The sequence below is a fragment of the Anopheles ziemanni genome, chromosome 2 (genome assembly GCF_943734765.1).
Source record: "Anopheles ziemanni chromosome 2, idAnoZiCoDA_A2_x.2, whole genome shotgun sequence".
Taxonomy (NCBI): domain Eukaryota; kingdom Metazoa; phylum Arthropoda; class Insecta; order Diptera; family Culicidae; genus Anopheles; species Anopheles ziemanni.
The window spans coordinates 41,534,428-41,561,813 of record NC_080705.1 but is presented as its reverse complement, the minus strand read 5'-3'; the positions used below and the strand labels follow the sequence as shown (position 1 = coordinate 41,561,813).

Here is a 27,386-nt window from a genome sequence, read left to right as displayed (position 1 = left end):
CATCTTGGGAGTACTCTAGGAGTACTCGAATGGCTACGTAAAATACGCCGAGCATGCACAGCTGCAAGCTGGAAAATTGTCTCTGCCATTTCATCTACAAACAGAGCCTATAGAGTTGGTCGCAGTTTGATAGCGGGCGGAAGCGTGACGCTTCCCCATACTTTTCTTTTGCTTGGACACCCTGAAATCTACCGAGTGGCACGCAGTATGGATCGTGGAAAGTCTGGACCGGGCATCCGGGGAACGAAGAAGCAACAGCTTAGCCATCCGCAAGCAGAGCTGTACGCGCTCGGTTCGAAATCGTCCGTCGGTGGTTCGCGCGGTGACGATGGCAAGTCTCGTATCGTCGTCGGCAGTGTCGGCGGGGTCGTGTCGGAACGCAAACGGGAAGCATCGGGCTCGATGGCGCTTGGCGGTGCCGGCGGCCCAGCGACAACTAAAAAGATCAAACTTACCTCCGGTGCGAGCTCTTCGGTCGTCGGCGGGGTCACCTCCGGGCTCGGCACTATAGCAAGCTTGGTGGGAACGAGCAAATCCTCTTCCGGTGGAGACAGTTCCAGCTCCAGCAGCGTCCTCGAGTACTGGGAACAGTGCGCGATGGAGTGCGAATCGGTGGACCTGGCCGCCACGGTGCTGGCGGCGATCGAACAGCAAGACAGTGACAGCGTCGTGGGATACATTTGTGGCGCCATAAAGCTACTGATATCACCGAAATCCAAATCCGAATCCGTACTCTCCCTTTCGCTCCTTTACCTGGCCCGCCTACGGCCACATCTGTTCTGTAACGAGACAATCACGTCGGCACTCGTCGCCGTCCTCAAGCGAGACGGCAGCGGGAATGCATTCAAAGGCCGCAACAATCCCACAATGCACATTCTCGCGTGCAATCTGCTGGCACGTGGCTACAGCGATAAGAAACAGTGGCCGGAAAGCTTCATCCGCACGTACATCGACGACGCGATCAACGACCGCGTTTGGGTGGACTACGAGGAGTGCGCCCCGTTTACGGACAATATTGTGGCTGCCTTCGGTACGAAAATCCCGCCCAAATGGATGCTCCAGCCGGAACTGAGCACCCTTAATCCGACCGCACGCGACAGCTCCCTTCCGGACGACGAACACTCTACGGACAGCAGCGGGATGTTTGGCGATGCGCTCGGGAAGGACCCGGAAGCGAACCCGCCCCGCTTTGGGCATATGCGGGAGCAGCTCGAACGCATGGTGATGGACGCGGTGAAGGATCAACTCAATCGCCGCCAGGGACCGGAGTGTTCGACGAAGAATTTCCTTCGCTTCCTGTCGCTCGCCTGCGGCATCCTCGAGGTGCGTGCGTTCGTGGTGCCCCGGTTGGAGATGTGGATCCACAATGGAAAGCTGGTGAAACCGGTCCAAGAGTTGCTGACGTTCCTGTGCTACAATGTAACCGGACAGAACCCGAAGGAGCACGAAGTGCTGTCTAATCTCGCCAAGGTTCGCCTGAAGTCGAAACCGCTGATAAACATCTTCATGATCGGGCTGAAGGAAATGATCAACTGCCAGCCGGACATACTGACCCCGCTGCTGAAGTACGTCGTGCAGAACGAACTGTCGAACGCACGCAATCCGAACAACATGGGTATGCTGGCGATGATGTTCCAGACGAAACCGACCGAATCGGCGGCCAACTTGGCCGAAATCTACCAGGAATTTCTGCTCCAACGTGAGGACGTTCTTCGAACGTTACGCTTTTTCTTGCGCGAACTGGTCAAAATGCTTCGGTACGACATTAATCTGACCGTGTTCTGTAAGGTCCTGCTGCAGAGTCCCCGGGCCGACCTGTCGCCACAGATCGCCGGATCGGAGTTTCGCGATCGCATTTTCCACTCGATCGTCGATCTCGTGTGCCTGTGCATGTTTCTCTCCGTATCGCCACAGATCCGCGAAGCCAACGTGTCGATCCGTAGTGGCCGTGAGACGAAAAGTTCGCCCGCCCTCAGTGCGTTCTATCAGCAGCAGTCGATGATTCAGGACCAGGCACTCGCGTGGATGAAGGACGTTGTGCCGCGGGTGTACAAACCGATCGGGGCGACCGATTACAAGGCGGCACTGCACAAACTGCTCCTGCTCGATTCGCCCGAAGCGTACGCCAAGGGTGACCAGTGGCCACCGGAACCGGAGCGGGCTCCACTGTTGCGTATGGTATCGGAAATTCCACTGCAGCAGAATCTGATGCTGTGCATCCTGCTGATCGGCATCGAAAAGGAGATCCCATTCTCGATCCAAGACACGATGGAAATCACCGAGCAGCTGGTACGGAGGGCGGGTGCATTGCGCCACATCGACTACCCGCCGCTTGAAATCACGGAACTGAAGATCATTGAGCTGCTGTTCAAAATGTCCGAGTATCACCATCCGGACAACATCGTGCTCCCGGCGAATTATCAGCCACCGAATTTGGCCATCTCGTCGCTTTACTGGAAAACTTGGATCATCCTGTTGCTCATTTCGGCCCACAACCCATCGTCGTTCGGGTCGTTCTGCTGGGAGCAGTACCCGATGCTGCGCGTGCTGATGGAAATGTGCATCACCAACCAGATCGGGCCACCGAAACCGACCGACGAGGAGCTAGCGGTAGCCGGGCTGGAAAAGACACAAATCCTAGAGTTCGAGAACCATCTTGCGTCGAATCCGATCACCGAGCAGAACAGTCTCCTGCTGTCGCAGCTGATCCTGATGGACCCTCGGGGTGTCGCACGCCGTCCACCGAATCCGGTGCTAGATCAAATCCAGCAGCTTAACGTGAGCCACCGGCTGGGGCACCTGCTGTGCCGGAGCCGTAAACCGGACCTCCTGCTCGAGATAATCCAACGCCAGGGCACATCCCAGGCGATGCCTTGGTTGGCCGATTTGGTGCAAAATTCCGAGGGTGACTTTAATCACCTTCCGGTGCAGTGTTTGTGTGAATTTCTGCTCGCAAACTCCGGTAGCGCAATCGTGGAATCGAGCCGCGAGGCGGAACTGCTGCTTTACCTGCAGCGCGTGCTCCAGCAGGACGAAACGGGCGAACATCAGGCGATGATCGGGGAAATCTTGGAGTACTTCCTGCGCCGCCTGTCGTCCTTTTCGAGCGCCTCCCGCCAGTCGGCGATTCGTGGGCTAAAGTTGCTGTTGAAAGTGTTCCAGGAGGAGCACGATCCGGGCGCGACGGTACCGATCGAGGCGAACAATAGCGATTGGTTGCTTCGCTATCTGCCGATGATACCGCACTTTCCGTACGTGCGCCCGAACGTGATCGTGCAGCTGCGGGCCGCCTGCCAGGTGGAGAACATCCCCGAGCTGGTGATGGTGTACATTCAGTTCGTCGCGGCGCACACCGCGATGGATGGCGAGGAAGCGATGCTGGAGCACGTGATGGACATGTCGCATCTGATCGTCGAACGGACGACGGTGTTTGCCAACATCATCCCGACCGTAGCGGACCAGAGCGAACAGCGCGTCCAGACGCTCAACTGCTTGTTTGTGATGTTCAACAACTTCCTGATCAAGCTGCGCGACGCCAAGTGCATCCCGCACGCGTTCACCGAGTATCCGGATCTACTGTTGGTTCAGTTTGCCGACGAAAGCCAGTGCCACATCCATCTGAACATAATCCAAGCGTTCGTCATCCTCCTAACGCACTCGTCGTTCATTTCGGTCGCTGGACAAATTCTCGATTATTGGTTCCCCGAAGGTTCGCCCCCGCCGCAAGCGTTCACCGTTGACGGCTCGTCGGAGCCCGTTTCGATCCTTCCCGACTGGTTGAAGCTGAAGATGATCCGCAGCAGCGTCGAGCGGTTAGTCGATGCGGCCCTGCAGGGCCTAACACCCGATCAGATCGTGCTGTTTGTGCAGAACTTCGGTACACCGGTCGGTTCGATGTCAAAGCTGCTGGCCCTACTCGATCGGGCCGTGATCGTACAGTACGAGGCAGTTAATGCGGCGATCCTCAACAAGAGCTACCTGGCGCAGCTGATCGAGATCCAGCAAGCCCGGGGCGCGAAGAATGGGCACATTTCGGTAGAAGCGTTGGAACTGCTTCCATCGCAGCAAGCGGAGGTAGCCGCAGAAGCGCGCAGAATGTCGGTGGATGAGTCGAGTCAGGGCGAGGTGGAGGTGAAAGATACGAAACTTTTCCCCGCCCAATCGGGGGGCGATCTGATGGAACCGTACCGGATTGAGTTGCTACCATCGGGGGCGGGCGGTGCATCCGGCAGCGATTCGTTGCGCCGTTCCGCTTTCTCCGACACAATACCACCGTCCTCCGGTGGTTCGAAAACGAAGGAAATCGAAGAGGCGGTTGAACTGGTGCTGACATGTCAACTGAAGCAAAACCGGCACGCTATGGGCAAGTACCGGAAGCTTATCCAACGGCTGCTGAACGCTGCCTCTAAGTCGCAGGAGTACACGGCGAACAAATCCATCGCGTACCTGGGCCGGTTGATGAAGACCCCCCAGGGACAGGGACTGCTGAAGGGGTTGGTGCAGAACCCGCAGATCGTTTGCTTCTTCCGGGCGCTGCTGGAAACACCGGTGGAAAAGTTTGAGAACCTCAACTATCTGCTGCACGTGCTGGATGAGATCATTCGGTGTGTGAATCCGATCGCCAACACGGTCCTGCTGGAGGTGCTCGTGAGCAAGCGGTCGCAGCTGATAAGGCACGCTCAAAAGGAGGCAAGCGTGGAACAGCAACCACATCAATCAACGGGCGCCAGTACCGGCAATCTATTGGAGGTCCTTTCAACGAGCCGATCGGCCGATGTGGAGCGGAAAGGAATGCAACAACTGTGGCGCACGAGCCGCGAGGAGCTGATCAGTGTGGCGTCGACGATGCTGAAGGGACGAGGTGGTGGTGGTGAAGCGGTCGTGCCCGGTACCCTCGAAGGGGAGAAGTGTGGTCTACTGGTGGATTGGGTAGCTGATGCCGACTCGGAGCTGATACGGATCAACAAGGAGCAACAAATGGAGCTACTGTTCAGCAAAAGCTTGTCGGATTCACGACCGTACCTGCTGTCGCTCCTAAGCCACCAGGCGAGCTGGGCCACGTTACATCAAACGGTGAACTTGTTGATGGAATCGTTCAACGCGTCCTACGATCCGACCTCGGTGCTTGACTTTATCGACACACTCACGCGCAACCCGCGCCTCTGGCAGGGCCGGGATAAGGCTGTCCCGAAGCACGAACAGATCGAGTATATTGTGACGCTGAGCGAAACCGAATCGTGCAACTTTATCGATTACATTCTTGCAGAAGATGCCAGAGCGGGTCAGGTGCGTCGATTAAGCCAGCGTGTGAAACTCCTGCTTCAGTGTTTGCCCGGGAAATTTAGCCACTTGGCGCCGATGGTTGCGTACGTGGACGGGAACCGGGGACCGTCGGCGAAGAAGTTTCTCCAGCAGCTGTACCTTAACCTTCCACCGATGAAATTCATCCTTCCTTCCGTCGGTCCGGCTATCTACGAGGACGAGGACGTGCACGGTGTCCCCGGGGGCTGCATGGCGGACAAGTTTACCTACTTCATCCTCACCACGATCACATGCCTGAACAATCCGCGTGACTTTCAAACCATGTCGGCCGAGATGGAACTGATCGTGCGTAAGCTTGCCGCGTCCCATCCGACACTTTTGCTGCGCCAGTTGTCCGTGCTTGGGTCGCTGCTACAGGGGCGGGCGCACATGGACCTCCATGTACTCCGCTCGGAGTACCACTTTCACCTTTTCCATCAGGTCATGGGCATACTGGAGCTGCTGGCCCCGCTCGTGTTTCGCGATTGCTACCGGGAAGGGTTGCATAACGGGCTGGATTGCTTTTTCCAGCTGCTGCGCCACCATGGCACGTTCAAGGAGAGCTACACGCTGATCTTCCGTTTCGTGGAGTTCCTGCAAGCGTACATCGGGGCGAACCCCTCGTCGGCGATCGCATTCGTCGAGCGGTACGGTGACGTGCTGACCGATCTGGCCCATCAACACTTCGACCTCCACTCGCTGCAGCAACTTGTGCAGGGTCTCTCGATGTTACGGCCTTCGGTGTTGGCTGCCCGTTCGGAGGGAGTGAAAAAATCGAACGATGCGATGGCCGATTTGGATCTTTTGGTGAGTAGTGCCGGAATCGGCAATCCTAGCAGCGATAGTCAGGCCATTTCGGATACCCCCGCCGTCGCCAATGCGGCTGTGGGACTGATGCTGGCGCCGGCAATCCGACACGATGCACTGCCGATCCACTGGGCGGAATTGGTCGGTGTGCTGCGTTCGCGCGACATCGATGAAATTGCCGTACCGCTGATGGAACTGGATGCACTGACCGTCAAGCGGCCCGCTCTGCTCGAGGACATCTTCGACGACGTGATCCGGTTCGTGCAGCACACCTCGCCGCCCGTACGCCAGATGGCGCACAATCTGGTTGCCCGCTGCCTGAAGCAGAATCCGGGCAGCTTTACCACGAACGGGACGGCTCTGGTGGCGTTCGTGCAGTGTCTTAACCATGACGATATCGCCGTGGCGCACAGTGCCCTGGACAAGACGACCGACTACACGCTGTGTCTGCAGGAGCACGCCCAGCAGATACTGACGGCTGTGTTTGAGCTCGGAATCGGCAGCCGGATCAATACGTTCAATGCGCTACGACGGTGCATTCAGGCCCTCAAAAAGCAACACGCATGTTAAGCAGGGGGAGAGCAACCGTTTTCACAAAACAGTATGCCATGAAGCGAGAATAATGGAAGTACAATTTCCCAGCTGTAATCACTGTAGAGCAATATGTAATGCAAGATGAAGTAGAACAAAGTTGGCAGCGCATAAAAAGTGGAACCAATATACAACAAAACATATTTTATTGTAATTTTTTAAATCGTGTACGAAGATTAAATAATAGTGTATGACATGTTTCAAGGAAACTGGCTTTAAATGTGTGTTTCCTTTTTTAAATACACCCGAAAAAAGTGTTTGGAATTATGAAATCCAAGAAAAGGTCATGTTAATTGAACAGATGCAAAATTGTTGACATTCTTTCGCTCTGTCCTCTCTCTGACATCATTGCGTGGACATAATAAAACTTCAGGGACATGGTTTGACTCGTGAGTTTGGCTATTGTTCTCGTATTTCAGGACGGATTCGACAAGTTTAGGATCCGCATTTGTCTACGTTGATAGTTGTACGAAGGTCGTTAAATGTAAGTCTAGCTTTATGAATATTGAAGGTTTTACATTTCCATTTTCGTCCCTGCATAATCAAGTGCAGAGTCTGTTGAATTAATTTTCTATGACTTTTCAGGACACGGCTGGGGCTGGTCAACAAGTTTTTCGAAATTCCCGTTATATTCATCGAATTCCCGACTGCTGTACCGTACATACGCAAAAGTGAAGAAACGATTTCACGCAGGGTAAGTACTTTGTAAACCATACTCAATTTATTAACGGTTTGTGGTTGTGGTTTCCGAAAACGAAAAACTAACTTAGAATACATTTAAAACAAATGCCCACTCATACATAATTTTGCTCGATTGATTAAATATAATATCAGTTGCACTTTGGATCCGTAAACGTATCCCAAGCGGGGCCTGCCACTCTTGACAGTGGAGATTTTAGTACGGTAATTAGGACTGCTTAGGAATAAGCGAACGAATGTAAGATACAGTACGATCCGAACTGGCCGAGAGGTTTACGATACGATGAAATCGGGACAAAAACCGTTTTCATGCCATTCACTTGTCTTCTTGTTTTTTTTTCTATTAATTTACCACAGATACGTTTGATAGAAGCAGTTCGATTGAGATTTTTTAAATTGTTCGCCACTCTATTCCGGTGGTCGCTCGTGGAATATGTTTTGGCAATCGTTGTTTTCCCTCTGCTTCCTCTTCTATCCAGGGACGTGCCATACTATGCTGCTGTATGGATACAGTTTTTATCTATAAATGTTGTCCTCAAGCTTGTCTTTTACGTTTTGTTTTGAAGCAGATAGTTGATATTGCACCTTTGCCACGCCTTTACGTCGAGAAGCCGAAGCGTCCTAAGGCATGTATGTATAGTCGTACGGTAGAAAACTTTAAACGATTGCCACCGCACACGAAACCCCACAGTTTTACCGCTGCGCACAGTTTGCATACCATGTTGGAACTCTCAATACTGCTACGGTGAGCATATTTAAGGGGCAGAGAAACATAGGAAAAATAATCTCACATCCTACCGAAAGCGATCGATTCGATTTCGAAGGATTTTCCTTCCACTGCGACGTTCCACTTCGAAGCAGCTCGGTTAGGTTTTTCGGTTTGTATTGATATTGATATTGTCGCTACTGAGCCCCTTCACGTCGATCCCCAGCTCGTCCTCGGGCGTGCTGAGCCAGTCGCTTCCATTGCTTTCGGAGCGTTGCAACCGATGGGACGAGCTCGACTCACTATTACTGTTCGTCGTTCGATCGTTGGCGGAGGATTGCAGGTTGTTTTTTGTTCGCTGCTGTTGCTGCTGACGACGCTTTTCGTCGCCTACTTTGGAAGTCGACGCCGGATCGTCACTTTTGAGCGAGATTAAATTCTCGTAACTGGGCGTTTTACTGAGCGCCAGGTTGAGTGTCTTCGTCGATGGAAACTGGTTGAAAATGTTTACCTCCTTGGGCGGGGCACCTTCGTTCGGTGTTTCGACGAGCTTTTCACCCTTCGGCCGCACAATACTGATGGCCGCTTGATCGAGGGCACCGTACCGCTGGCCGTGCCCCGCTCCTCCGACCTTACCCTGGCTCGTGTACAACTGGGACGCAGCACCGGTTGCACTGTAGTAGAGGCCACTCTGGTAGCACTGACTACCGAGAAGGTTCGAGCCCGCTGCTCCTGCTGGCGGAACGAGAAATTCTCGGTCCGAGCCGCTGACGTTCATATCACAGTTGCGACTGCTACCCGGTGCCATTTGATATATAGCACGGCCACGAAACCGGCGGCTAAGCGAACTGCCGACCTCACCCAGATGTTCGCTCACGTCCTGCCGCACGTCCGACAGATCGAGCATGGTCAGGAAGCCCGAGTACCATGAATGCCCCCCACCGCCCCCAGGTGCGCCACCAGCAGCACCACTGCTGCTACCATTAATGCTACCCGCCACCATCAGGCTCGGCGGTAGGATACGCTCGTACGGGCGGTGCGAGAAACTGTAATGATGCGCCAGGGCGGCCAGCAGCATCTCGAAGCAGATGAGAAAGTTTTGCAGCTTGGTCGAAAGTTCCAGGCGCGATTCCAGGTCGGCAGTGTTGCTTTCGAAAATGTCCTTTATGATGCCGTAGTACACGAGGAAGTAGATGATAACGCTTTGACTGTAAACAAACACGCATTTAAAGTAGGGCATGTAATTAGTGCGATGCGCATCACTCAAAGTTTCAAAGCTGGTTACTTACAAGAAGGAAAAGAAAATGACCGCCTTGATGCATAGGAATTTCGGTATCGGTCTCATCCCACGCAGCTCATTGCGTGTCGCCTGATAGAACAGTATGAGGCAGTACATTGCGATCGATTGGGAGCAGTTGTTGGCGAACACAAGGTACGGGAATGCAACTGACGCTCGGAACTGTCCCTCACCGTATACGTGGTTGAGCTGACAAATGCTGCGTTTAAATGGGGATTACACAAAAACCATTTAGTTTCACCTTCTAATTCAATATATAAGCATTAAAGGATGTACAGTTGCAAAATATTTAAAAAAATATTGCTGTTTATATATGCACAGGATTTTGGGATAAAAAACCGGTGGTTTAAAGATGGTGATATATACAAGAAAGTTGATAAAGAGTTAAATTGGTAGTTTTTTAATGCGTTTTGAACGAATGATATAAAACAACTAATTCGTGACTATCAATCAAAAATTTTAACATTTTCCAGAGCTTTCCAAAAATTAAACCTTTGTGACCAATTCTTTTTTGATATTTTTTACAACCGACAGAAAATAACAACTTTTAAATGTTGACTTAAAACAATATGCAGGGGCAAAATTTAAAGCAAGCTAAATGAAATTTAAAAATAAATTTAAAAAAATCAATCAAAAGGCCACAGTGCAACGGTTTCTTAAAAACAGCGAGTTCTTTTGTTAAGAGAAAGAAATTTTACATCTACAATAGATGGCGTTTTTGTTATTGACTTAAATTAACAAACTGAAACGTTTCTTCACCAAAAATTCGGTCTCAACTGTGTGTAAAAAAAACATTAAACATCTTCAAAGTCGGCCAACTCTTACCAGGCAATCACGGTGGTCAGCGGCCGAACGACCGTGTACTGCAGGATGCCGTGTTTGCAGTTATGCACAAACTCGTGGCCCATCTGCCACGGCGCCAGACAACAAAAGGGAAAGAAATGGTACGTCTGTGCATTCCATTCGAGCGTTCTCTCCAGGTCCATTTCCAGGTTGAGATAGTTCAGCAGGTATTTCATAAAGTTGTAGATAACGTACGCCTCGTAGCACTCGCGGATACTGTCCATGTAGATAGACTTGTTGGGCCATATGAGACAGAGCAGCTGAAAGGGAAGCCATAAAAAAGTTAACATCAAGCTAGGTGCCCAATTACCGCGCCAATGATTATCAGTACAAACCGCATTGAGTGCGTAGATCGGCACCATCCATAGGATTCTAAAATGGGAAAGAAAGAAATCGAATAAAAAAAACCGTTATTGCTACATTCAGACACGTTGGTAATTGAGAGATCGGGCATCGAGAGGGAATTGATTCTTCTACCATGAAATCCTGTTGATAAGAAGCAGTCATGAGATGATTTACATTATCGAAGGTCAAGAAAAGCGTCGATTGAAAAAGGAAGCAAGTGCGCGATAGGCAACGGGCGATTCTTGTTAGTATGACTCATTTAATGTGGATTTACAATAGTTTCTTGCACAGGAAGTGTAAAATATATTCTAGAACAAATATGCCGACTGCGGGAACACATATTTTTGCTCTTCTTAAACAAAGAAAAAATTGTACCATGCAAAAGTTCGTGCAAAACAGGCGGATATTGCTTTCGACATTGGCAGTTTTTCACGGTTCACCTGGCTCTGCGGGGGAATAAAACCACCATTTCTCACCGGATCGTGGTGTATGTGTTTGAAGAAGCTTCTAATCGTGTAAAACACAAAGCTAACGGTGTCGCTGTGCAAAGATTAGACTCCACAAGACGGAAAGGGGACAAGAATCCTCCTAAGTGACTCATGGTTTTTTTGTTAAATTCTTTTACGGTATGTTGATAAGACCGTCGAAGTTCTTACGTTGTTGATCATAGCATTTCTCAACATTTGATAGCTTCATTTAAGCGATGGATGATTTATTTTCCCCTTTTGATGTTTCGAGCCAACAGATCAATGTTTTGTAAAAACCCATTTTACCATCGTATGCCAGAGTGAAAGTGATATGGTATACCTGATTATGTGCCGCTGCAGCTGAGGCTTCGTGTAGTGGATGGCGTGCTGTGCGATTTGCCATATCGAAATCGGTATCGCGCACAGCACGAACAGACCGCCGATCAAAATCAGTTGACCTTTGCGGGTGAAACCGTCCTTTACAGAATCGGCGATCAGCAGCGGGACGACGATGATGACGAAGAGTACGTACAGGATGACCAGCAGCGGCCTCAGCAAGGCTCGCCAGTGGGTACAGAGTGATATGCACATTTTTGTCTTACTGTTAATCTTGTCGCCCCTGCCAGGTAGGCACTTGCTTCTTCGTTCTTGCAACCGTCTGCCGTAATCAATCCGTACGAACCATCGTCGTTGGCTGATTATGTGGCGCTTGTGTCGCTTTGTTGATGGTTGTTCTGTTGTTGTGTTCTGGCACTGTTGGGTATCATTTGGTGGTTACCCGAACCGAACAGCTTAACTACGGAATGCTTGCGTTGGTAATCGAATATCTAAAAAGAAGACTATTTACTTCGCACCCTTCTTATTGCAACGCACTGGCGGAAACGATTACACTTTCAATCACAAAACAAAACACGTAAGCAAATGTGATATAATTTGATTAGGTTCGTACACTTGGCTCGGGGCTTTCGGCGATAGTTTGTTGTATTCCCCGTAATATTTGTTGTGATGATTTTTGTTTACAAAATATTCGCTTCGCGACGATACACGACTGCGCTGAATCGATGCTGCTACTGCACTTATTTCTACGAAAACACTGAAACCACTGACAGTTCATTGTGCAATATGTCATTTTGGGGAGGGCAAGACACCTACAGCAATGGTACGGCAAAGTTTGGCAATTTCTCGTGCTATACACCTTGTGGAAGATGCAGCAAAACAAATGTAAACAAAACTTGATTGTTCAACATCCAATTGTAGTTTCATCATATTGTGTTGGTGATCGGTTTTGCAAACGTGTTTCGTGTATTTTTAAAATATAAAAACCAGCGTAATGTTGATTCGTAACGTTGAGCTTGAGAAGCAAGCATGTATGCTGGTCAACTGGTACGAGCTTTTCAGTAAGAACACTATAAAAACATGCATCGTTCCGGTACCGGCTGATGTGCTGACCTATTTGCGGCGGGATATGCTCATACTGCCAAAGGAGTGTTCTAACTTTACCGAAATTAGCACGGGCGAAGGGTTCCAGACGACACATTTCAACGCATTCGACGATCAGTTCAGCGACAGCGATTCCGGGGGCGACGGAACAGGGGACGGTAACGACGATGAAGAACAGCCCGCATTCCCGGTCTTCTCGCAAGCCCTTACCGAAGCCATCCAAAGCCTTGGAGGGAATGCATTTTTAAAAAGCGATTGGCACTGCCCAAAAGATGCCCAGTGGATAACGCTGGGGCAGACGCTGTGTGTCCGTGATATCACGGACGTTTATCAGCTGCTCAAAGCGTCCAGCTTTTGCAAGGAAGACTTCAAGGAACGGCCCAGTGTCAACGACAGTGGTTTCCATGTGGTGCTGAAAAAGTGGAAGGACATCCATCCGGGATCGGAGTTTCGGTGTTTCGTGCGCAACCGATCCCTGTTGGCAATTTCACCACGGCACTGGCCATCGTACCACGAGCACATTGCCCGCGAAAGGAGCGACATCGTGAATGACATCGTTTCGCTGTTCAAGGAGAAGATCAAGGATGCATTCCCATTGCGTGATTGTAGGTTTTCGAGGGGGATTCACTTCTTACCAATACTGCAGTGAACTGTCTTTTACAGATGTTTTCGATGTCTATCGTCCGGCGAAGGATAATGTTATCATCATGGATTTCTCACTCTACGGCAAAGGGCATTCCGATAGCCTGGCGTTCGACTACGACCAGCTCGACGAGGATGCATCGGTGGCAACCATTGAAGAGGAGGATGATCCAGAATTTCGTTACCTGCCGAATGATTGTGGCATTCAACCGATCAAGCGCAACGTTTACGGGTTTCCGCAAGACTTCCGGAACTTTTTCCAAAATACTGCACCGACTGATGGAGGCCCATCCAGTGCGGAAGGGGAAAGTAATAATTTGGTCAATCGGTTGATAGAGCAATGTAATCTCCAGCAGGCTCGTGATAACAGTGCCGCAGACGAGGAGTAAATGCAGATCTGCGAGTCGTGTCAGAGGGACGGTAAATGAGCAATATACAGAATATAAACCATTTCGGAATGGCAACATACCCTCTGAATGTAGTTTGTGCGAGTCTTATGGAATTAATTTTCAAATATATGTACAATTTATTTCCGCCTGCACGTTGCTAACTTCCTCTATTGCTGTCCAAGCGGACACGGTAGGCGCTTTCACTGGGCCGAATTCGATGGCCAGTGGGAGAGATGCAAAATTTAAGCCACAATGGTCACACTGTTTGGTGCTAGAAAAGATCCATATCGTCGCACGTAATGTCTAGACAGTCTTCCTCACCATAGCTGGCCACGTTCCGCTGTGGAATGCCGGACCCCACCGATGGCCGGGACTGTGGTTTTTCCACATCATCACCACCACCATCCGTATCTTTGTCGCTGTCATTTACGTGCTGCAATGGTTTCTCCGGACTGGTGACGTTCACGTGTATGTTTTCCGCCTCATAGTCCGTATTACCTTCACAGTTTTCCTCCCCGACAGGCGATGGTGGAGGGTTAGAGACTGATAGAGAAAAGAGTCGGGATCAGAAATACATTTTTTTAAACCCAGCAGCCAGGAAATGATTTCCTTTTCTTTTACTCACGAGTACTGTTTGTTTCCGCCTTCAGGTGGGCCATCAGTGGCATCGATGGCAACTCGATTTCGCTCGCTTGTCGATTGAGCGTTTTCTTGAGTTCTTCCACCTTCATGTCCCTATTGATTGCCCTTGTGAGCTTCCACTCTTTTTGCTTCGCTTTCTTATCTTCCTGGAAGATGGACCTTTTAAGCTCCTGCTCGACGTCTTCACAGTGTTTGAGAAGAAATAGGAACACTCCACCCGGTGTGCGTCGTCGCCAACCTTTCTGTTAAACGAAACGAAGTGGGATATAATTTATAAGTGGGATGAGTTGGTTGACTGATAATCTGAACTAACCATGACGAGCATTCCTCCATCCGCTTCGATTTTCTGAGTTTCTTTGAAGAGTTTTAGAGGTATCTCTTTTCCTAGAACGTCCACCACACGCTCTGTAAAAGAAAATTAAATTGATAAGTGCATCTAGAAACCAGTTTCTTTCTTTTAAACTTACGCAGCAACTCGGTGTGCGTTTCGCTCAATTTTTCTGCCAGCTCGATAGCAAACTTTTCGTTGCTACAGTCCGCTTCGAGATTCAAATCTGGTATGTGCCTACAAGAAAATCTAGGGCGTAATTTACGTTCATACAGCTTGGACTTAACTTAAATGCCTCCACCACCTTCCTCCGTGTGCATGTTTAGCTACTAAACTTACCTCGGAGCACTCTGGGCACTGTCATCGCTATTGCTATCTGTGCTAGTGTTGCGTTTGCCGATGCGTTCCTTAACACTAACTCGCCTCGCCTGGTCTACTCCTTCCGTATTGTAATCGTGGCGTGCCGTACGCATACGCTTTCCCCCACCACTGTAGCCATCGGAATCGTCCGAATTGGACTGACGTCGTTTCAGCCGTTCGAACGCGTTACCTCCTTGCAGACGAGCCTTCAGTTTGTAGTCGTACGACTCTACATCCCTATTGCGGAGCGCATGCGGTGTGACATCACAACCACGCATTGTCTCCATCAGTGTGTCTTCCTGCAGGCTTTCTGTCCAGATGTTATATTTGTTCGGACGTTGGGCTGCCGACGTCTGTGGCGGTGGTGGCGGGGGCCGAGCCGTCGGTCCGCTCGATTGCCCATTTGATGATGAATGCGCCGACACGATGGGACGTTTCCGGCCACCGGGCGACTGATGCAGTGCCCCGCGCCCCTTGCCAAGCATTCTCTGTGTGTACTTTAGCGCTCCTAGTCGAGCGTTCCCGTCGCTTTCATCTGAACTACCGTCGGAGTCACTTTTCGCCGGATGCAGCAAATCGTCGTCGTCCTGTTCGTCCGATACGACCACTTCCATTTGGCGCGCCAGATCTGCAGATGGTGCGGTGAAGTCGCTCTTTGGTAACTCCGGACGGGCTAACGGGGTGTATCCGTCGCTATCACTGTCGGATAGCTGAAATCAAGAGGAAATGCACTCATCGGACATTCGTCACAGACTTCACCGCTTGTCTTACCTCTCCATCTTCCAGATCGTCTTTTGCACTTGGTATGTTTAGCATCTCCTGTTCCATCATTTTGATAATGGTATTTGATAAAACTCTACGTAGTTGGCGTTGTATGTTTGAAATCGGTCACTGATACGCAACAAATGCGTAATGGTACGCAAATATTCTTCGCGTTTTCACAAAACAAGAAAAAAGGAACACCGAAATCAAACTGTCGCTAAATGTCAGTGGGAAATTGGTAGAATCGGGAAACGGTAGACTCAAGATTAGTAAAAAGGGAGGTCGGGTTAAAGCTATTTTCTGCTCCGCATTGTTGTGACAGTTGGTTTAAAAATGGCTTACAAACATACATGCAGTATGTGGGAAATCGTACCGCTCGTCAAAACCGCTTAAACTTAAAATAATTGGAAATTCGGTAAAATCCCAAATGAGGCCCTCTAGTCGCCGCATTGTCGCCGTTTTTTCCTCGTTTGCGCCTGAAAGTTATGCAATAGGTGGCACATCAATTCATTTTGAATATTTGAACCGTTGAATTTCCGTTTGGGATTTTACCATGGTGGTTAAATGCAGGGTAATATACTTTTAAATATTAATCACCTCTGTAAACCATACTACACAGCGTAGACAGCAGGAAACTTAAGTTTAGCCGAAGAAATGAATTTGAGTTTTGAGGAAAACCGGTAGGAAATGTCTAGCGGGCGTTTTCTGGCTCGTTACATGGTATGGTGCGATATCTTTTTTCATCGATCTTGGTTTATGCCTAGTGGTGTAAATTTGTTTCAACCGAATCAGTTCGACAAGCTAAATATCTGCCTTGTGGTTTCGTATGTGAGAAAACAATCCACACGTTACGAAAACCAACTGATATTCAAATATTTCGACTCTGACTCTCGTTGCGATGTACTAGTATACTTGCTCTTTTACATGATTCCTTTGAAAATTTAAATAGAAAGCGAAGCTTCCGAGACCAAGAGCACATTATTCAGATTTTTTAAAACATCACTTGTCGTTTATTTTTTTTATGTGGCACGACATCCCCTAGTGGGACAAGGCTTCTCTCCGAAGAGAGTTTGTGTGACCGAAAGACGGTATATTATAGATCGGTGGTCAGCCGGAGGGTGCCAGAATACCGGAGGGTGCCAGACTCGAGATTCGATCCCACACCTGTGGTCGTTTATGGTAGGTTTAATTCTATAACGGCAAAATTAATGCTACAAGTCAACTACCACGAAGAGAAGATACACAGTGCGGCTGGTGCGAAACCTTGAAGAGATTGTTCAATATGGATTACAACATTTCTTCCACACCTGACACCGATGGACTCCGTTGCTAAATGTTCGTGTAAACAACACCGGCATGAAGAGCAACGGGGTAAAGTTTGCATTGCATTGCTGTTTGTAGTATGATCGTTGAAGATTGAATTACGTGTTTGCAAGGTGCGAATCGAAACTTGTCAGCTTAGGCAGATGCCATAATACACACATTCACTGACTCTTTCGGGCGGGAATCCCCAATTGCCAGATGCGAGCGATAAACTATCGTAGGAAAATTACCTACTAGGATGTGTCAATTAAATGAGCAAAATCACAACCCACTGAAGCTTAGTATCGATCGATTAGTCTATATAATTGCCACCTTGCTGATGCCAAGCACGTTTCTCAGAAGCAAAGGTGAGGACATAACGGTAGCAGCAAAACCTGGCGTAAGTACTTAGGGTTGTTTACGCGGTTTAACGGCTTTTTGTTGCTGGGAGAATTACTAGGCCACTGAGATTCAAAGGGCATCCAGTAAAGCCGCCGTAAGCTTATAGCCCGACTTCCGGTAACTTCAAGTTGACCCGTACTGTCCATACTCGCATGTCAGTCCCATTTGACTTTTCATCACTTTTGAGTTAGCCATCACTTTAGAGTTAATTCATTTTATATATATTTTCAATAAACAATAAATAGCTGGAATACACTAGTCTGACGAATTATTCGCTATTGACGTGTAAAAATCCGTATTTAATGAAAACCCAAACGTGGTTTTAATGTGTAGGGTAAACAAAGCATGCAATGGGGTGGAACTGATATGCGAGGACTTTTGCGTTCATATTGTTTTATAACCATTTTAGTATTAAAAACGGTGGTTGTCCGGCGGATTAAGAATGGCGAAGCAAACTAGTAATGCAAAAAGAAGATTTCCTTCAAACTGTGTGTATCCCCACCAGGAGGACGATGATGATCGAGGTATGATCGAGTGGCACACCTGAATAACCGTTTGTGTATGCTTCACACGCTTTCAACCAGAACAGAACACGCGTAATAGCCTTCATTTGGATGCATAAATTAGATTCCGTGCGTCAGATTCACCATTCATTGCAAGCTTCGGAGGTCCGATGCATCTAGTTTCACGAATTCAATCACGGCTGGTTTCTTGAACGGATATTGCGGAAGTTTTTTTTAAATTGATTCCATGAACATTTCGTTCCGTGTTCACTACTCGTTGTTGAATTAAAATAAAAACACAATTGATTTATTTTGTAGGAAAGTTTTTATTTCCTTGTCTCATTCCTCACCGTAAATGTCCGCTTATATTGACCTAATTTTGTTTTTTTTTTCAAAGTAACATTGTAAACAATCAGTTAAAGCACTCTGAATAATAGGGCTAGGATTTTTTTTTTCTGGTCCACCGTCAAACTCAACATAACAGTATCACAACAGTTAATCGTTCGATGAATAGAACTCTTTTAACACTTCCTTTTTGGCGGAGCAAGTCGCGTCTCCATTAATTCACAGAAAATACACATACATTTATAGAGGTTTCAAATGGCAACAGATTCCGGATCCCGGAACAGGATTCATAAAACCCTTCCACTTGGTGCTGGGAGAAAACCTGGGATTTTGTAAGCTCGGTTTGAGGTTGCAAGTTTTGGTTGGTTTTTGGAAAGTTCTCCGGACACCACCTCGCAGATTTAATCCAGCTTGATGCCCTCTTTCTGGGCCTGATCGCGGTACTTCTCGACGTACTGGTTATTCGGATCGTACTTCTTCTGCAGCACTTCCCACTGGCTTGCACGGTTTTGGATAAGGTAGTTGATCACCTTAATGGCACCGTTACGCTGCTTCTCGCTGCACTTGGCGCAGTCCGTCTGCAGGGCGTCGGGCAGGATACGCTTCAGCTCGTTGCCGTCCGGTGTGCAGCGGCCCTGGTCCAGCAGACACTTGTAGTAGTTGTTGAACAGCCGGTCCGACTTGAGGATCTCGTCCACATCGATGTTGTCGTACTTAGTGGTGTACTGTTGGGCGGCAGCCGCCGCGACCAAGGCAAACGCAACGAAAACGATCAGCTTCATGTTTGTGTGGCGTGTTCTCTCTGGGGGATGTGAAATGAGAATGAAATCTAAATAAACTTAGTTGCAAGTTCTAGCTTTTAATCACAACAGGCATATGATACAATATGAAAAAGAGACCAAAAAAATACAAGTTGCACAACTTGTAAAATCTGGCGTACTACATCTGATTTTTATCTTGCACGTTTCACACGCGGTGCATAGTAAGGGTACGGAGAACTTTTGATCGATCCGTAGAGATATGCTCTACGTTGAAAATTTGATGATATCTTGATCTTAATATATTTTTAATTTATGGTATTTCACTCAGTCAATACTTTGTGTTGCTTCACTATTCCCGCTATCGTTTTCCGATTGCGAGCTGTTCAGATACTAACCGACTGTAAAGCTTCGAACGGAGTGTGTAGATTCGCAATAGTACACTGCAAAACTGTGCTCTGTCTAGCGTTCCGGCATGCTTTATATATATTTAGGAGACTACTAATACATTGCACCTGCAGCTGATGGAGTCGACTACAGCGACGACGACGACGACAAAAACGACGACGCGCCGACTACTAGATACTTCCAAGCGACCGGTCTACGACGACTTTGATGACGTTAAAACGCACTGCGATGAAGTGCATCGAGAGGACCGAGCGAGTGGTGGCTAAGTAGTCGGGAAGAAAAACGGGGTGTCTAACCGCGCGTGGTGGAGCGGGGGATGCTGATGATCGTGAACTTTGAGTGGAGACCCCCGGCGAGGAGTTCGTAGGTCCTGGAAGGTGGCGGCGATGGTGGATGTATGGAAGGGGTAGGTGCGGTAGTGCACTTTTCGCACCTCATGTTTTCCAAGACGGAGGTGCAGTAGCTCTCCTTCATCACCTCGTTGCGAGCACTTTGTTCGTTTGACCGGTACTTCTGGCCAAGGGGCCGACCCCTGCTCATTCCTCGTGTTCGCTCGTGTGTATGATCGGCCGGGGTGCAGTTTTAGCCGCCCCGTGGTGGGCTATACTTATTATCGAAGCAGCGCGCGGGGCTTGGAAGGGAGTTAGAAATGTGATGGAGGGGCGCTTACTTAGTGGCGGAAGTGGCACGATGCGGTACACGAGCATTAGAAACCAGCCGCCGACCTGCGCGTGCAAATTTTTCGATGGAAGGTTGTAGGTTGCAGTGCGTGGCGGCGTCAACATTGGTGAAACTGTGTGTGGGGGGGTTTTTTTTGTCTGCTCATATTCTTCTCGAAGAGCATGACCCGTGATCGAAGAAACTATAAGGCTGATGGTGGAGAGGGTGGAGAGGGTGAAGGGAGGGAAACATTTCGACGAAGAAGCAGCTTTAACGGCCGAAAAGGTAGGCAAAAGTTTGAGAGCCTCAACAATAGCAGTTTGGGGAATATATCCTTGGCGGTTAATCGATGTTATAGCGGTATAAAAAGCGGTCGCAGTTCTGCAGTTCGATACAGTCGGTGCTTCCATCGCTTCTCGAGAGCTTCTTCATACACACTCGCCTTTCGGTTAGTGGTTGGGTCGAACCCGCGTAGTGCTACTAGTGTTTCCATCGCTGCCTTATTCTAACAGTACTTTTTTGTTCTGTTCTGTATCCATTTCCGGTGTTGCGTGAACTGTTTGTAGCGTGAATTCATCTCCCAAGCCAGCATCAACATGAAGCTGTTCGTCGCCATCGCTTTTGCCCTGCTGGCCATCGTTGCCGCTCAGGAGCAGTACACCACCAAGTACGATGGTATCGATCTTGACGAGATCCTGAAGTCGGACCGACTGTTCAACAACTACTTCAAGTGCCTGATGGATGAGGGCCGCTGCACCCCGGACGGTAACGAGCTGAAGAAAATCCTGCCGGAAGCGCTGCAGACCAACTGTGAAAAGTGCAGCGAGAAGCAGCGTGCCGGTGCGATTCGGGTGATCAACTATGTGATCGAGAACCGCAAGGAGCAGTGGGATGCGCTGCAGAAGAAGTACGACCCGGAGAACCTGTACATCGAGAAGTACCGCGAGGAGGCCAAGAAGGAAGGCATCAATCTGGAATAAGTGTGTTAACTGGCGTTCTGTAGACAGTGAAGCTCTTCTTCCCCCCTAAATGTGATATTCTCTGTTGATCATAATGGTTCGTTTTGAATAAATGTGATAACCCTTTTCGGCTCGAAACTATTTTGTGTGGTTTTTCTTTCATGGTTTATATTGCTAGGGATATTTGTAAGGCATATTTGCCGGGGTATCATCACCGAAGACTCCATACTTTTAATTTTACATATTATATTTTCCTCTATGACAGTGATCTGCGAAAAACATATTATTCAAAATTGAAGTCCTTTGAATTCAGCACTTTTGTATTTTATCGAACCATTTTCATATTTTCTAATTTGAATTTTTGCGCCAAAACAACATCACGAAAGGTGCCTAGTGAGCGTTGCACAACTTTCAGATTTATTCCCTTTTTGCCGGTGAGAGCCCCCAGGGATTTCCTGCGGGATTTCTGAGAGCCCCAACAGCTGTGCAGCAGAATGACAGCTGTCAGCAAATCAAAACATTGTTGTTTTGATTGGGAAACGGGATGAAATTGATACGTGGAGTAGCTTTTTTCACCTTTCGCGTTAATATCTAAGACTAACTGTGTGAATATTTAAACCGTCCAACATCCGCTGGTAAGCAAGGCTTGCTTTCGGTCTGTTATTGTGGTGTGAAATGGCAATGGAACTGAGCATTTTAACGCTTAACATTTGGTGCGTTCTAAAAAATGCTTCTATGAAAGGAGCTAGCCGTGCTTCTTGTGCTTATTTTAATGTAATTTTCGTCTCTCATCGCTTTCATGATAACAAGGGGCATTCCGTACGTATCGAAGGACCGAGAGATACGAGTGAAGGCCATTGGAGATGTGCTGGCCAGCGGTAACTATGACGTCGTTTCGCTGCAGGAAGTGTGGTCCGAAGCGGATTATCAATATCTGAGGCAGCGTGTGGAAAATGTGCTTCCGTTTTGTCACTATTTTTATAGGTGAGTTGTAAGCATCGTAGATCAATCATTAGTAAGGTGAAGTAAGTGGCTTACTAACAGTTTTCGCTTTTTTTTGCAGTGGTGTCGTCGGCTCAGGGTTAGCGATTCTCTCGCGCTATCCGATTGTTTCAGCATTCTTCCATGCTTGGTCCGTGAATGGGTACATCCATCGCATCCAGCACGGCGATTGGTTCGGTGGGAAAGGTGTTGGCATGGCCAAGATCTCCGTTAACGATCAGCCAGTGCATGTGTACGTCGCTCATGTAAGTGGTGGCGTGATGCGGAGGAAAACTACATTAATCATGAGCCGGTACAGGCCATCCGATTAGAATCGTAAAATCACAGTTAGGCCACAGGGTAGCGGGTGTGATTTGTTGTAATAAGATATCATTTAAGATTCGTTTAGTTTCGTTCGTGCAACCGGTAGCGGCAATCGGGGTAGATGGCACTATTCAAAGTGCCCGATGATTAAACCAACCTCGATCATAAATGATAACTTCCTATTTCCTGTGGCTCTTGGATTTATTCAATAATATGTTAATGCATAGTAGTTAAATGCATATGAATAGTTAGGATAGAGATGGTGTGCGTTAAAGGGTAATTAAAAATCCTTTTTTTAATTCTTTATCCCATTTTCTAGCTTCATGCGGAATATAATCGGCAATGCGATGACTACATGGCCCACCGGGTCATTCAAGCGCACGATACTGCTCAGTTCATCGAAAGCACTCGTGGCCAGTCGGTGCTGCAGATACTGGCCGGTGACCTAAACACGGAGCCGGGCGATCTTGCCTACCGCGTGCTGGTGTCCTGCTCGAAACTGAAAGATTCATATGATCGCAAGATGCTGGGAAGCTTGGTGGGTACAAACGAATGTAAATCGAACAGCTATACCGATCCCTCGGCTGCGAAACAGAATCCCCAAGGAAAGCGAATTGATTATGTGATGTACCGCATCGGAGAGCATTATGAAGGCCGGCTGCTAGAGCACCGGTTACCGCTGGCCGAGCGTGTCCCCGGTCAAACTTGTAGCTATTCTGATCACGAGGCTGTGTACGCGAAACTGATACTGAAGAAGAGTTCATCGTCCACCATTCAGAACTTGATAGCGTGTAATAGTGGAAAGACACGAGAGGATGACTCTTGCAATCGAGATACACGGGAGGAAACACAGCGCGAGGCTGTGATGGCGCTGCGAGAGAGTGTGGCCATCTGCAACGAAAGCCTAAAGCAGCTCGAGTCTCATCGACGTAGCTACACTCTGATGGCGATCGGTGTGGTAATCGTGCTAATCAATCTGCTTGAATTGCAAGCTCCGTACGGGCTAAAGATTGCCTTTCTGGTACTGAAGTTTTTGCTCTGCGCCGTGATCATTTTCTTCGTCGTTATGGCAACAATCTGGAACGTGATGGAAAAGCATGGCATACTGTCCGGAAAGTTGTCGATGGAAATCGCCCTCAAAGGGTACAGTCTCGAAGCTGCAAGCGGTGGACGAAGCGGTATCATAGAGTAGAAATGATAAATGGTGCCGATTGCACCGAACCATAAATGTATTTTTCAGCCTTCCCTTAGTCGAGTTCGTTTTCTTCCATTTCCACAAACGTCCTTCGCAATGCACGCCAATGTAGGCAACTTAGAGAAGACTGCACGAAACCGCTAAGGTTGTGCGTTGAGTTTCCAACAATGGAACACAGTACTCAACACCAGCCGATAGATTGTTGAGCCGAGAGAAAGAGAGTGAAATATAAACATTCCCCAAAAACGTTGCATGGGAAAAAAACCTCTAGACACGCTTTGTTGTTTGATTCCGATTTTCCATGCCAATGTATTACTCATCGCCCCCTTAGGCATATCTAGGAAGACTGTAGGCGTGGAAAAAACCAAGATTTTCCTCTACGATATAGACGCAGTTAGAGATAAAATGGTATCTAATACTGGCACAAATCCATAAGTTATCGATTCTTCCAGTGCCCCTCAGCTCAGACAATCCTATTGTATATGTAAAAAACCCGAGTCAGGTGATGTATGAGTCACGTCTGCTTTGTTGATGGAATCGGCGTCGATTACCCGCAATATTGGTTCCGGTGTTTTATGAACCGTGGTAAAATTAAATAATAAAAACTATCACACATCCTTTTTTTATCAAAACAACATTTGCCGGCGTCACTTAAAAATAAAAAAACGTCACACGGAGGAAGTGATGGATGCGGTTGAGATAGCACGTGTTCAAAGTCAACCTGTCCGGTGTTGCCTATTTTACCTTGTATCCGAGCTTGAGGTTGTTATAGTAATTATTTTTGACGCTATGAATAAGGCATTGTAAGCATCGAGTACAATTTTTATATTGGATGAATTTAGCGGAATTGAAACAGAAGAATGGACAAGTTCAAATATTTGTTTACATTGTTAAAAAAAGGTTTGTGTGGATCCTTTATGTAGTGCAAACATTCTATTGGCTAATGGAAAATAATTCATCTTTAGGCAGATATACTTGAATGTCCGTGAAAAGAATTGAGCCCCAATGACGTCAATCTGGAGGGCACACGAAAGATAATCAAAAGTGGAGTACGGTTGAAGTGCAACTTCATCGAAGTGAAGAATGGTAGCGAAACAAAAAACTCATCATATAGCATCGTAAGGAATTGCGAGCAAATGGCTCCAATTCGTAATTGAACCCTGCTGTTTTTTGACGTGAAGGAAAACAAGGAGATTACGTGTGGATTGTTGATTTCTTTTAAGGCATCTCGCGAAAACCGCTCGTCAACAACAACAAGCGCCGAAGATCTGCTCCGGTTGTGACGGTGTTACTCCAAATGACGCAAAAACGTAACGCATCATTGAACATTGAATATGGATAACAATTTCCTGGTAGCAGTTGACCACCTTGCTCAGGGGAATTCCCATCGCCCACCGATCGCGAGCTACTGGTTTAAAAACCGACCACACGTGGACAAAATGATGGAAAAGTTGTAGAACGAATTTTCGCTGAAACGGTCGTGTGGCATTAGGCGGAACTGGCCTACAAGGGTGGAAAAGTACCATCCTAGTGGAATATCTCCAATCAGCCACAGGGTTAGGCTGTGCACCGGCATCGGGTCAACCCAGCCTTCGCGAAGTCGCGTGCACGCGGCCGTGATTAACGTTGTTTTACGAACTTGAACTTGATCTTGTTTGTTGCCCATGGCTGTCGGCCGTAGTTAAGATGGCAGCGTAAAGTCATCACATCGTGAAACCATGAACCGGATTGAGGTGGGCCGTTTAACGAGGCGGCCGGCATGTTACGGGGTTGTCGATTGAAACACCGTAAGAACAACGTTAGAAATAGAAGAGAGGGTTAGGGTAGATGTTCAGCGCTATTTGCTTGTATTTAGTCAAAGTTCCTCGATTCCTATCAGCAGCATTCTGAACCGAATACAAAGATTTCGCAGCACGGGAGCCTTCGTTTGGTTTGTTTTTTTTTTCTTCTCTGTTTTGTGCAACTGAAAACCAACGAAAAGTCATTGACATGATCATGTCATGATCAACGATCAGATTGATTGATTACTTCTGCCACGAGCTTGTATGCTCGGTAAAGATGAGGAACACCGTGTCGAACAGCATGCCCGAAGCATCGAATTTTTCGTCCGGGCGCCTGTGGAGGAGAATGGGAGGCTGGTTTTATTTTTAGAGCAAATCCAAAAGTCACTGCCCGGCAGGAAAAATCCACACGAATGATATCCAATTACATCCATCGATTGGGAGTTTTCTTACTTGTCGCTTGATCGTATTCACTAGCTTCTTTTTGGACGTGGAAAAGGGTTGAAGGTGCAACGTAATTAAACTAAAAGATGTACCAGGTCGGGTCAATTTTTTCAAACATATTTGGCTTTTAAATATTTGATGTGGTTAAATCAACATGCTTTCGATTTAGTTGAATTATAAGAATAAATCTACTTAGAATTTAAACTTTATTTAATTCTTATTAAAATCTTATCTCGTTTGCATGTAACAATAAGTGCAGCGCAAAGCATATCCCAAGCCATATCATCTCATGTTGGGTACCATTTCCACTTCCATCACTGCATGATTTGATGTATTGCTTCTTCTATCGTTCACCGTCCGCCGTTGACCGTTGAAGTGAGGCTCAAGGGCAGACGTATTAGGCGTCCATGACGCCGGCCGCTCGGTCGTCTGGTTGGCAGTAGACGTTGCACAAATTTTGGCAACACTTAATCTTTTTTATCGACGTAATTTCAATAGCCCCTCGAACGTGTGAGTCATACCCCATTGCAATCAGATCGATTGATCAGCTATTAATTATCTGTCAAATTTTCGAGCCTTCCTGGCGTTTAAATTTGGACGTACTCTTCTTTGCACGGGCATACGCTGGGTTTGGAGATTGATATGCAGCGTACGTCACTGTGGGTGCATTAAAAAGAATTACTTGCTACAAATGAATGTTGTAAGGGTATAGCAGGAAATATTTTGCACAAAGGAGTGAGGCTGTAAATAACTTTTGAGGTACCGAGGGAATGTTTTAAAATAATCCTTGAGTATGAAATATGAAGACGTTAACTTTGGGAGGTTACGAAATTATGTCAAATCTTGTTGAAAAAAAAGGTGGTTTCTGACCTCACGAGGGTCTCTTTTATTTGATGTAGCAAGTAAAGTACGATCCCCCAACGAGCTGTAGTGCACTACGACTACGTGGTCTGTGTTTGTAAGTTCATTTAATTTTTATTTTACGTCCAACAAACGATCCCACCCCTTTGCGCAAGTCGCATTTAAACGCAAATGACGCACGCAGAGGCCGTTGACTTATTGGATGCTTAGACGCTGGAGTGTAGAAGTGTCATCGATGTGTGGTACTTATGCTGTTGAACGGTTGTGATTCAAAATCGCTTCAAATGGCGGAGTCTGTGCCGTTGCCAAAAACGATTTGTTCTATACTTCCCAATGCCTTCACAAATGCTTGAAGATAACATATTCATAAGACGTTTAAAAATCAACTAAAGCAAATGAAGTAAGGAAGTTGCATGCAGCAAATCGTGGGATGCTGATCTTCCGTTGTCGCAAAGTTTATTGTTAGCCAAGAAAGGCAAACAACTTGTGGCGAAAATCTTTTTGCCCTACCTGAATCTGCGGACCGTTAATAGAAGCTGATTAAGAACTATTGTTGTTCAGCGGTTTAGGCGAAAAATGGAAAAATAAATGAAAACAGTTGTATCATTAACAAATATTTAAGATGAATTAGCACCAGCGGAACCGTTCTTAAGGTTCCCACCTTCTAATGCTTGAAATTGTCGATTCGTTCCACTCGCTGCCATATTCAATTATCTTCACCGTTTAACACGCATATCAGCGGGCATAACCACCTTCAATTAGGTTTACACTAATGATCTGTGAAGGAGATCGGCCAGTACAGGCGGGTTTCTCCGCAGCTGTACGGTTTGTTTTGGTTTGTGGT

The 27,386-nt window shown here is 47.6% G+C and overlaps 7 protein-coding genes across 8 annotated transcripts; 4 read left to right on the top strand and 3 right to left on the bottom strand.

Annotated features, from left to right (window-relative positions):
• Positions 1 to 207: 207 nt before the first annotated feature.
• LOC131282394 (integrator complex subunit 1) lies at positions 208 to 6,873 on the top strand. The gene has a single exon (XM_058311846.1). It carries the CDS (start codon positions 208 to 210, stop codon positions 6,676 to 6,678), a length of 6,471 nt encoding a protein of 2,156 aa, XP_058167829.1. The 3' UTR covers positions 6,679 to 6,873.
• A 536-nt stretch (positions 6,874 to 7,409) lies between these two features.
• On the bottom strand, positions 7,410 to 12,040 carry LOC131286252 (transmembrane protein 184C). Its single transcript, XM_058315186.1, has 5 exons — positions 11,397 to 12,040; positions 10,580 to 10,616; positions 10,227 to 10,504; positions 9,394 to 9,600; positions 7,410 to 9,312 (listed from the first exon to the last, which is right to left on the bottom strand). The coding sequence occupies exons 1-5, from the start codon at positions 11,645 to 11,647 to the stop codon at positions 8,265 to 8,267; spliced, it is 1,821 nt and encodes a 606-aa protein (XP_058171169.1). The 5' UTR covers positions 11,648 to 12,040; the 3' UTR covers positions 7,410 to 8,264.
• A 247-nt stretch (positions 12,041 to 12,287) lies between these two features.
• Positions 12,288 to 13,539, top strand: LOC131286294 (cell division cycle protein 123 homolog). The gene is made up of 2 exons (XM_058315231.1): positions 12,288 to 13,101; positions 13,160 to 13,539. Exons 1-2 carry the CDS (start codon positions 12,387 to 12,389, stop codon positions 13,525 to 13,527), a joined length of 1,083 nt encoding a protein of 360 aa, XP_058171214.1. The 5' UTR covers positions 12,288 to 12,386; the 3' UTR covers positions 13,528 to 13,539.
• On the top strand, positions 13,528 to 20,977 carry LOC131293597 (ejaculatory bulb-specific protein 3-like). Its single transcript, XM_058321676.1, has 3 exons — positions 13,528 to 13,541; positions 13,621 to 13,717; positions 20,654 to 20,977. The coding sequence occupies exons 1-3, from the start codon at positions 13,528 to 13,530 to the stop codon at positions 20,975 to 20,977; spliced, it is 435 nt and encodes a 144-aa protein (XP_058177659.1).
• On the bottom strand, positions 13,718 to 15,830 carry LOC131286262 (phosphorylated adapter RNA export protein). The gene is made up of 6 exons (XM_058315197.1): positions 15,629 to 15,830; positions 14,837 to 15,567; positions 14,637 to 14,746; positions 14,483 to 14,574; positions 14,153 to 14,411; positions 13,718 to 14,070 (listed from the first exon to the last, which is right to left on the bottom strand). The coding sequence occupies exons 1-6, from the start codon at positions 15,686 to 15,688 to the stop codon at positions 13,799 to 13,801; spliced, it is 1,524 nt and encodes a 507-aa protein (XP_058171180.1). The 5' UTR covers positions 15,689 to 15,830; the 3' UTR covers positions 13,718 to 13,798.
• Positions 18,573 to 24,761, bottom strand: LOC131286305 (ejaculatory bulb-specific protein 3-like). Of its 2 annotated transcripts, none has more exons than XM_058315250.1 (2): positions 24,741 to 24,761; positions 18,573 to 18,971 (listed from the first exon to the last, which is right to left on the bottom strand). In XM_058315250.1, exon 2 carries the CDS (start codon positions 18,951 to 18,953, stop codon positions 18,573 to 18,575), a length of 381 nt encoding a protein of 126 aa, XP_058171233.1. In that variant the 5' UTR covers positions 18,954 to 18,971; positions 24,741 to 24,761. The 2 variants fall into 2 exon arrangements, with proteins under 2 accessions (XP_058171233.1, XP_058171225.1); XM_058315242.1 differs by lacking the exon at positions 24,741 to 24,761 and adding an exon at positions 19,328 to 19,361 and having other exon boundaries at positions 18,573 to 18,973.
• Positions 21,511 to 23,717, top strand: LOC131286284 (putative neutral sphingomyelinase). Its single transcript, XM_058315220.1, has 4 exons — positions 21,511 to 21,669; positions 21,767 to 21,940; positions 22,020 to 22,203; positions 22,581 to 23,717. Exons 1-4 carry the CDS (start codon positions 21,632 to 21,634, stop codon positions 23,451 to 23,453), a joined length of 1,269 nt encoding a protein of 422 aa, XP_058171203.1. The 5' UTR covers positions 21,511 to 21,631; the 3' UTR covers positions 23,454 to 23,717.
• Positions 24,762 to 27,386: the final 2,625 nt, after the last annotated feature.

Coding starts and splice junctions, on each gene's coding strand:
- LOC131282394 (XM_058311846.1), top strand. CDS start 208: ATGGATCGTGGAAAGTCTGGACCGGGCATCCGGGGAACGAAGAAGCAA.
- LOC131286252 (XM_058315186.1), bottom strand. CDS start 11,647: ATGTGCATATCACTCTGTACCCACTGGCGAGCCTTGCTGAGGCCGCTG. Junction 10,617..11,396: donor CTGCAGCGGCACATAATCAG/GTATACCATATC, acceptor TTCCCATTTTAG/AATCCTATGGATGGTGCCGA. Junction 10,505..10,579: donor CGATCTACGCACTCAATGCG/GTTTGTACTGAT, acceptor CTTCCCTTTCAG/CTGCTCTGTCTCATATGGCC.
- LOC131286294 (XM_058315231.1), top strand. CDS start 12,387: ATGTTGATTCGTAACGTTGAGCTTGAGAAGCAAGCATGTATGCTGGTC. Junction 13,102..13,159: donor TGCATTCCCATTGCGTGATT/GTAGGTTTTCGA, acceptor TGTCTTTTACAG/ATGTTTTCGATGTCTATCGT.
- LOC131293597 (XM_058321676.1), top strand. Junction 13,718..20,653: donor TTGCTGTCCAAGCGGACACG/GTAGGCGCTTTC, acceptor GCTCAGGAGCAG/TACACCACCAAGTACGATGG.
- LOC131286262 (XM_058315197.1), bottom strand. CDS start 15,688: ATGATGGAACAGGAGATGCTAAACATACCAAGTGCAAAAGACGATCTG. Junction 14,747..14,836: donor AGTGCCCAGAGTGCTCCGAG/GTAAGTTTAGTA, acceptor ATTACGCCCTAG/ATTTTCTTGTAGGCACATAC. Junction 14,071..14,152: donor GGCGGAAACAAACAGTACTC/GTGAGTAAAAGA, acceptor TTTCTCTATCAG/TCTCTAACCCTCCACCATCG.
- LOC131286305 (XM_058315250.1), bottom strand. CDS start 18,953: ATGAAGCTGATCGTTTTCGTTGCGTTTGCCTTGGTCGCGGCGGCTGCC.
- LOC131286284 (XM_058315220.1), top strand. CDS start 21,632: ATGGCAATGGAACTGAGCATTTTAACGCTTAACATTTG. Junction 21,941..22,019: donor TTTTGTCACTATTTTTATAG/GTGAGTTGTAAG, acceptor TTTTTTTTGCAG/TGGTGTCGTCGGCTCAGGGT. Junction 22,204..22,580: donor TGCATGTGTACGTCGCTCAT/GTAAGTGGTGGC, acceptor CCCATTTTCTAG/CTTCATGCGGAATATAATCG.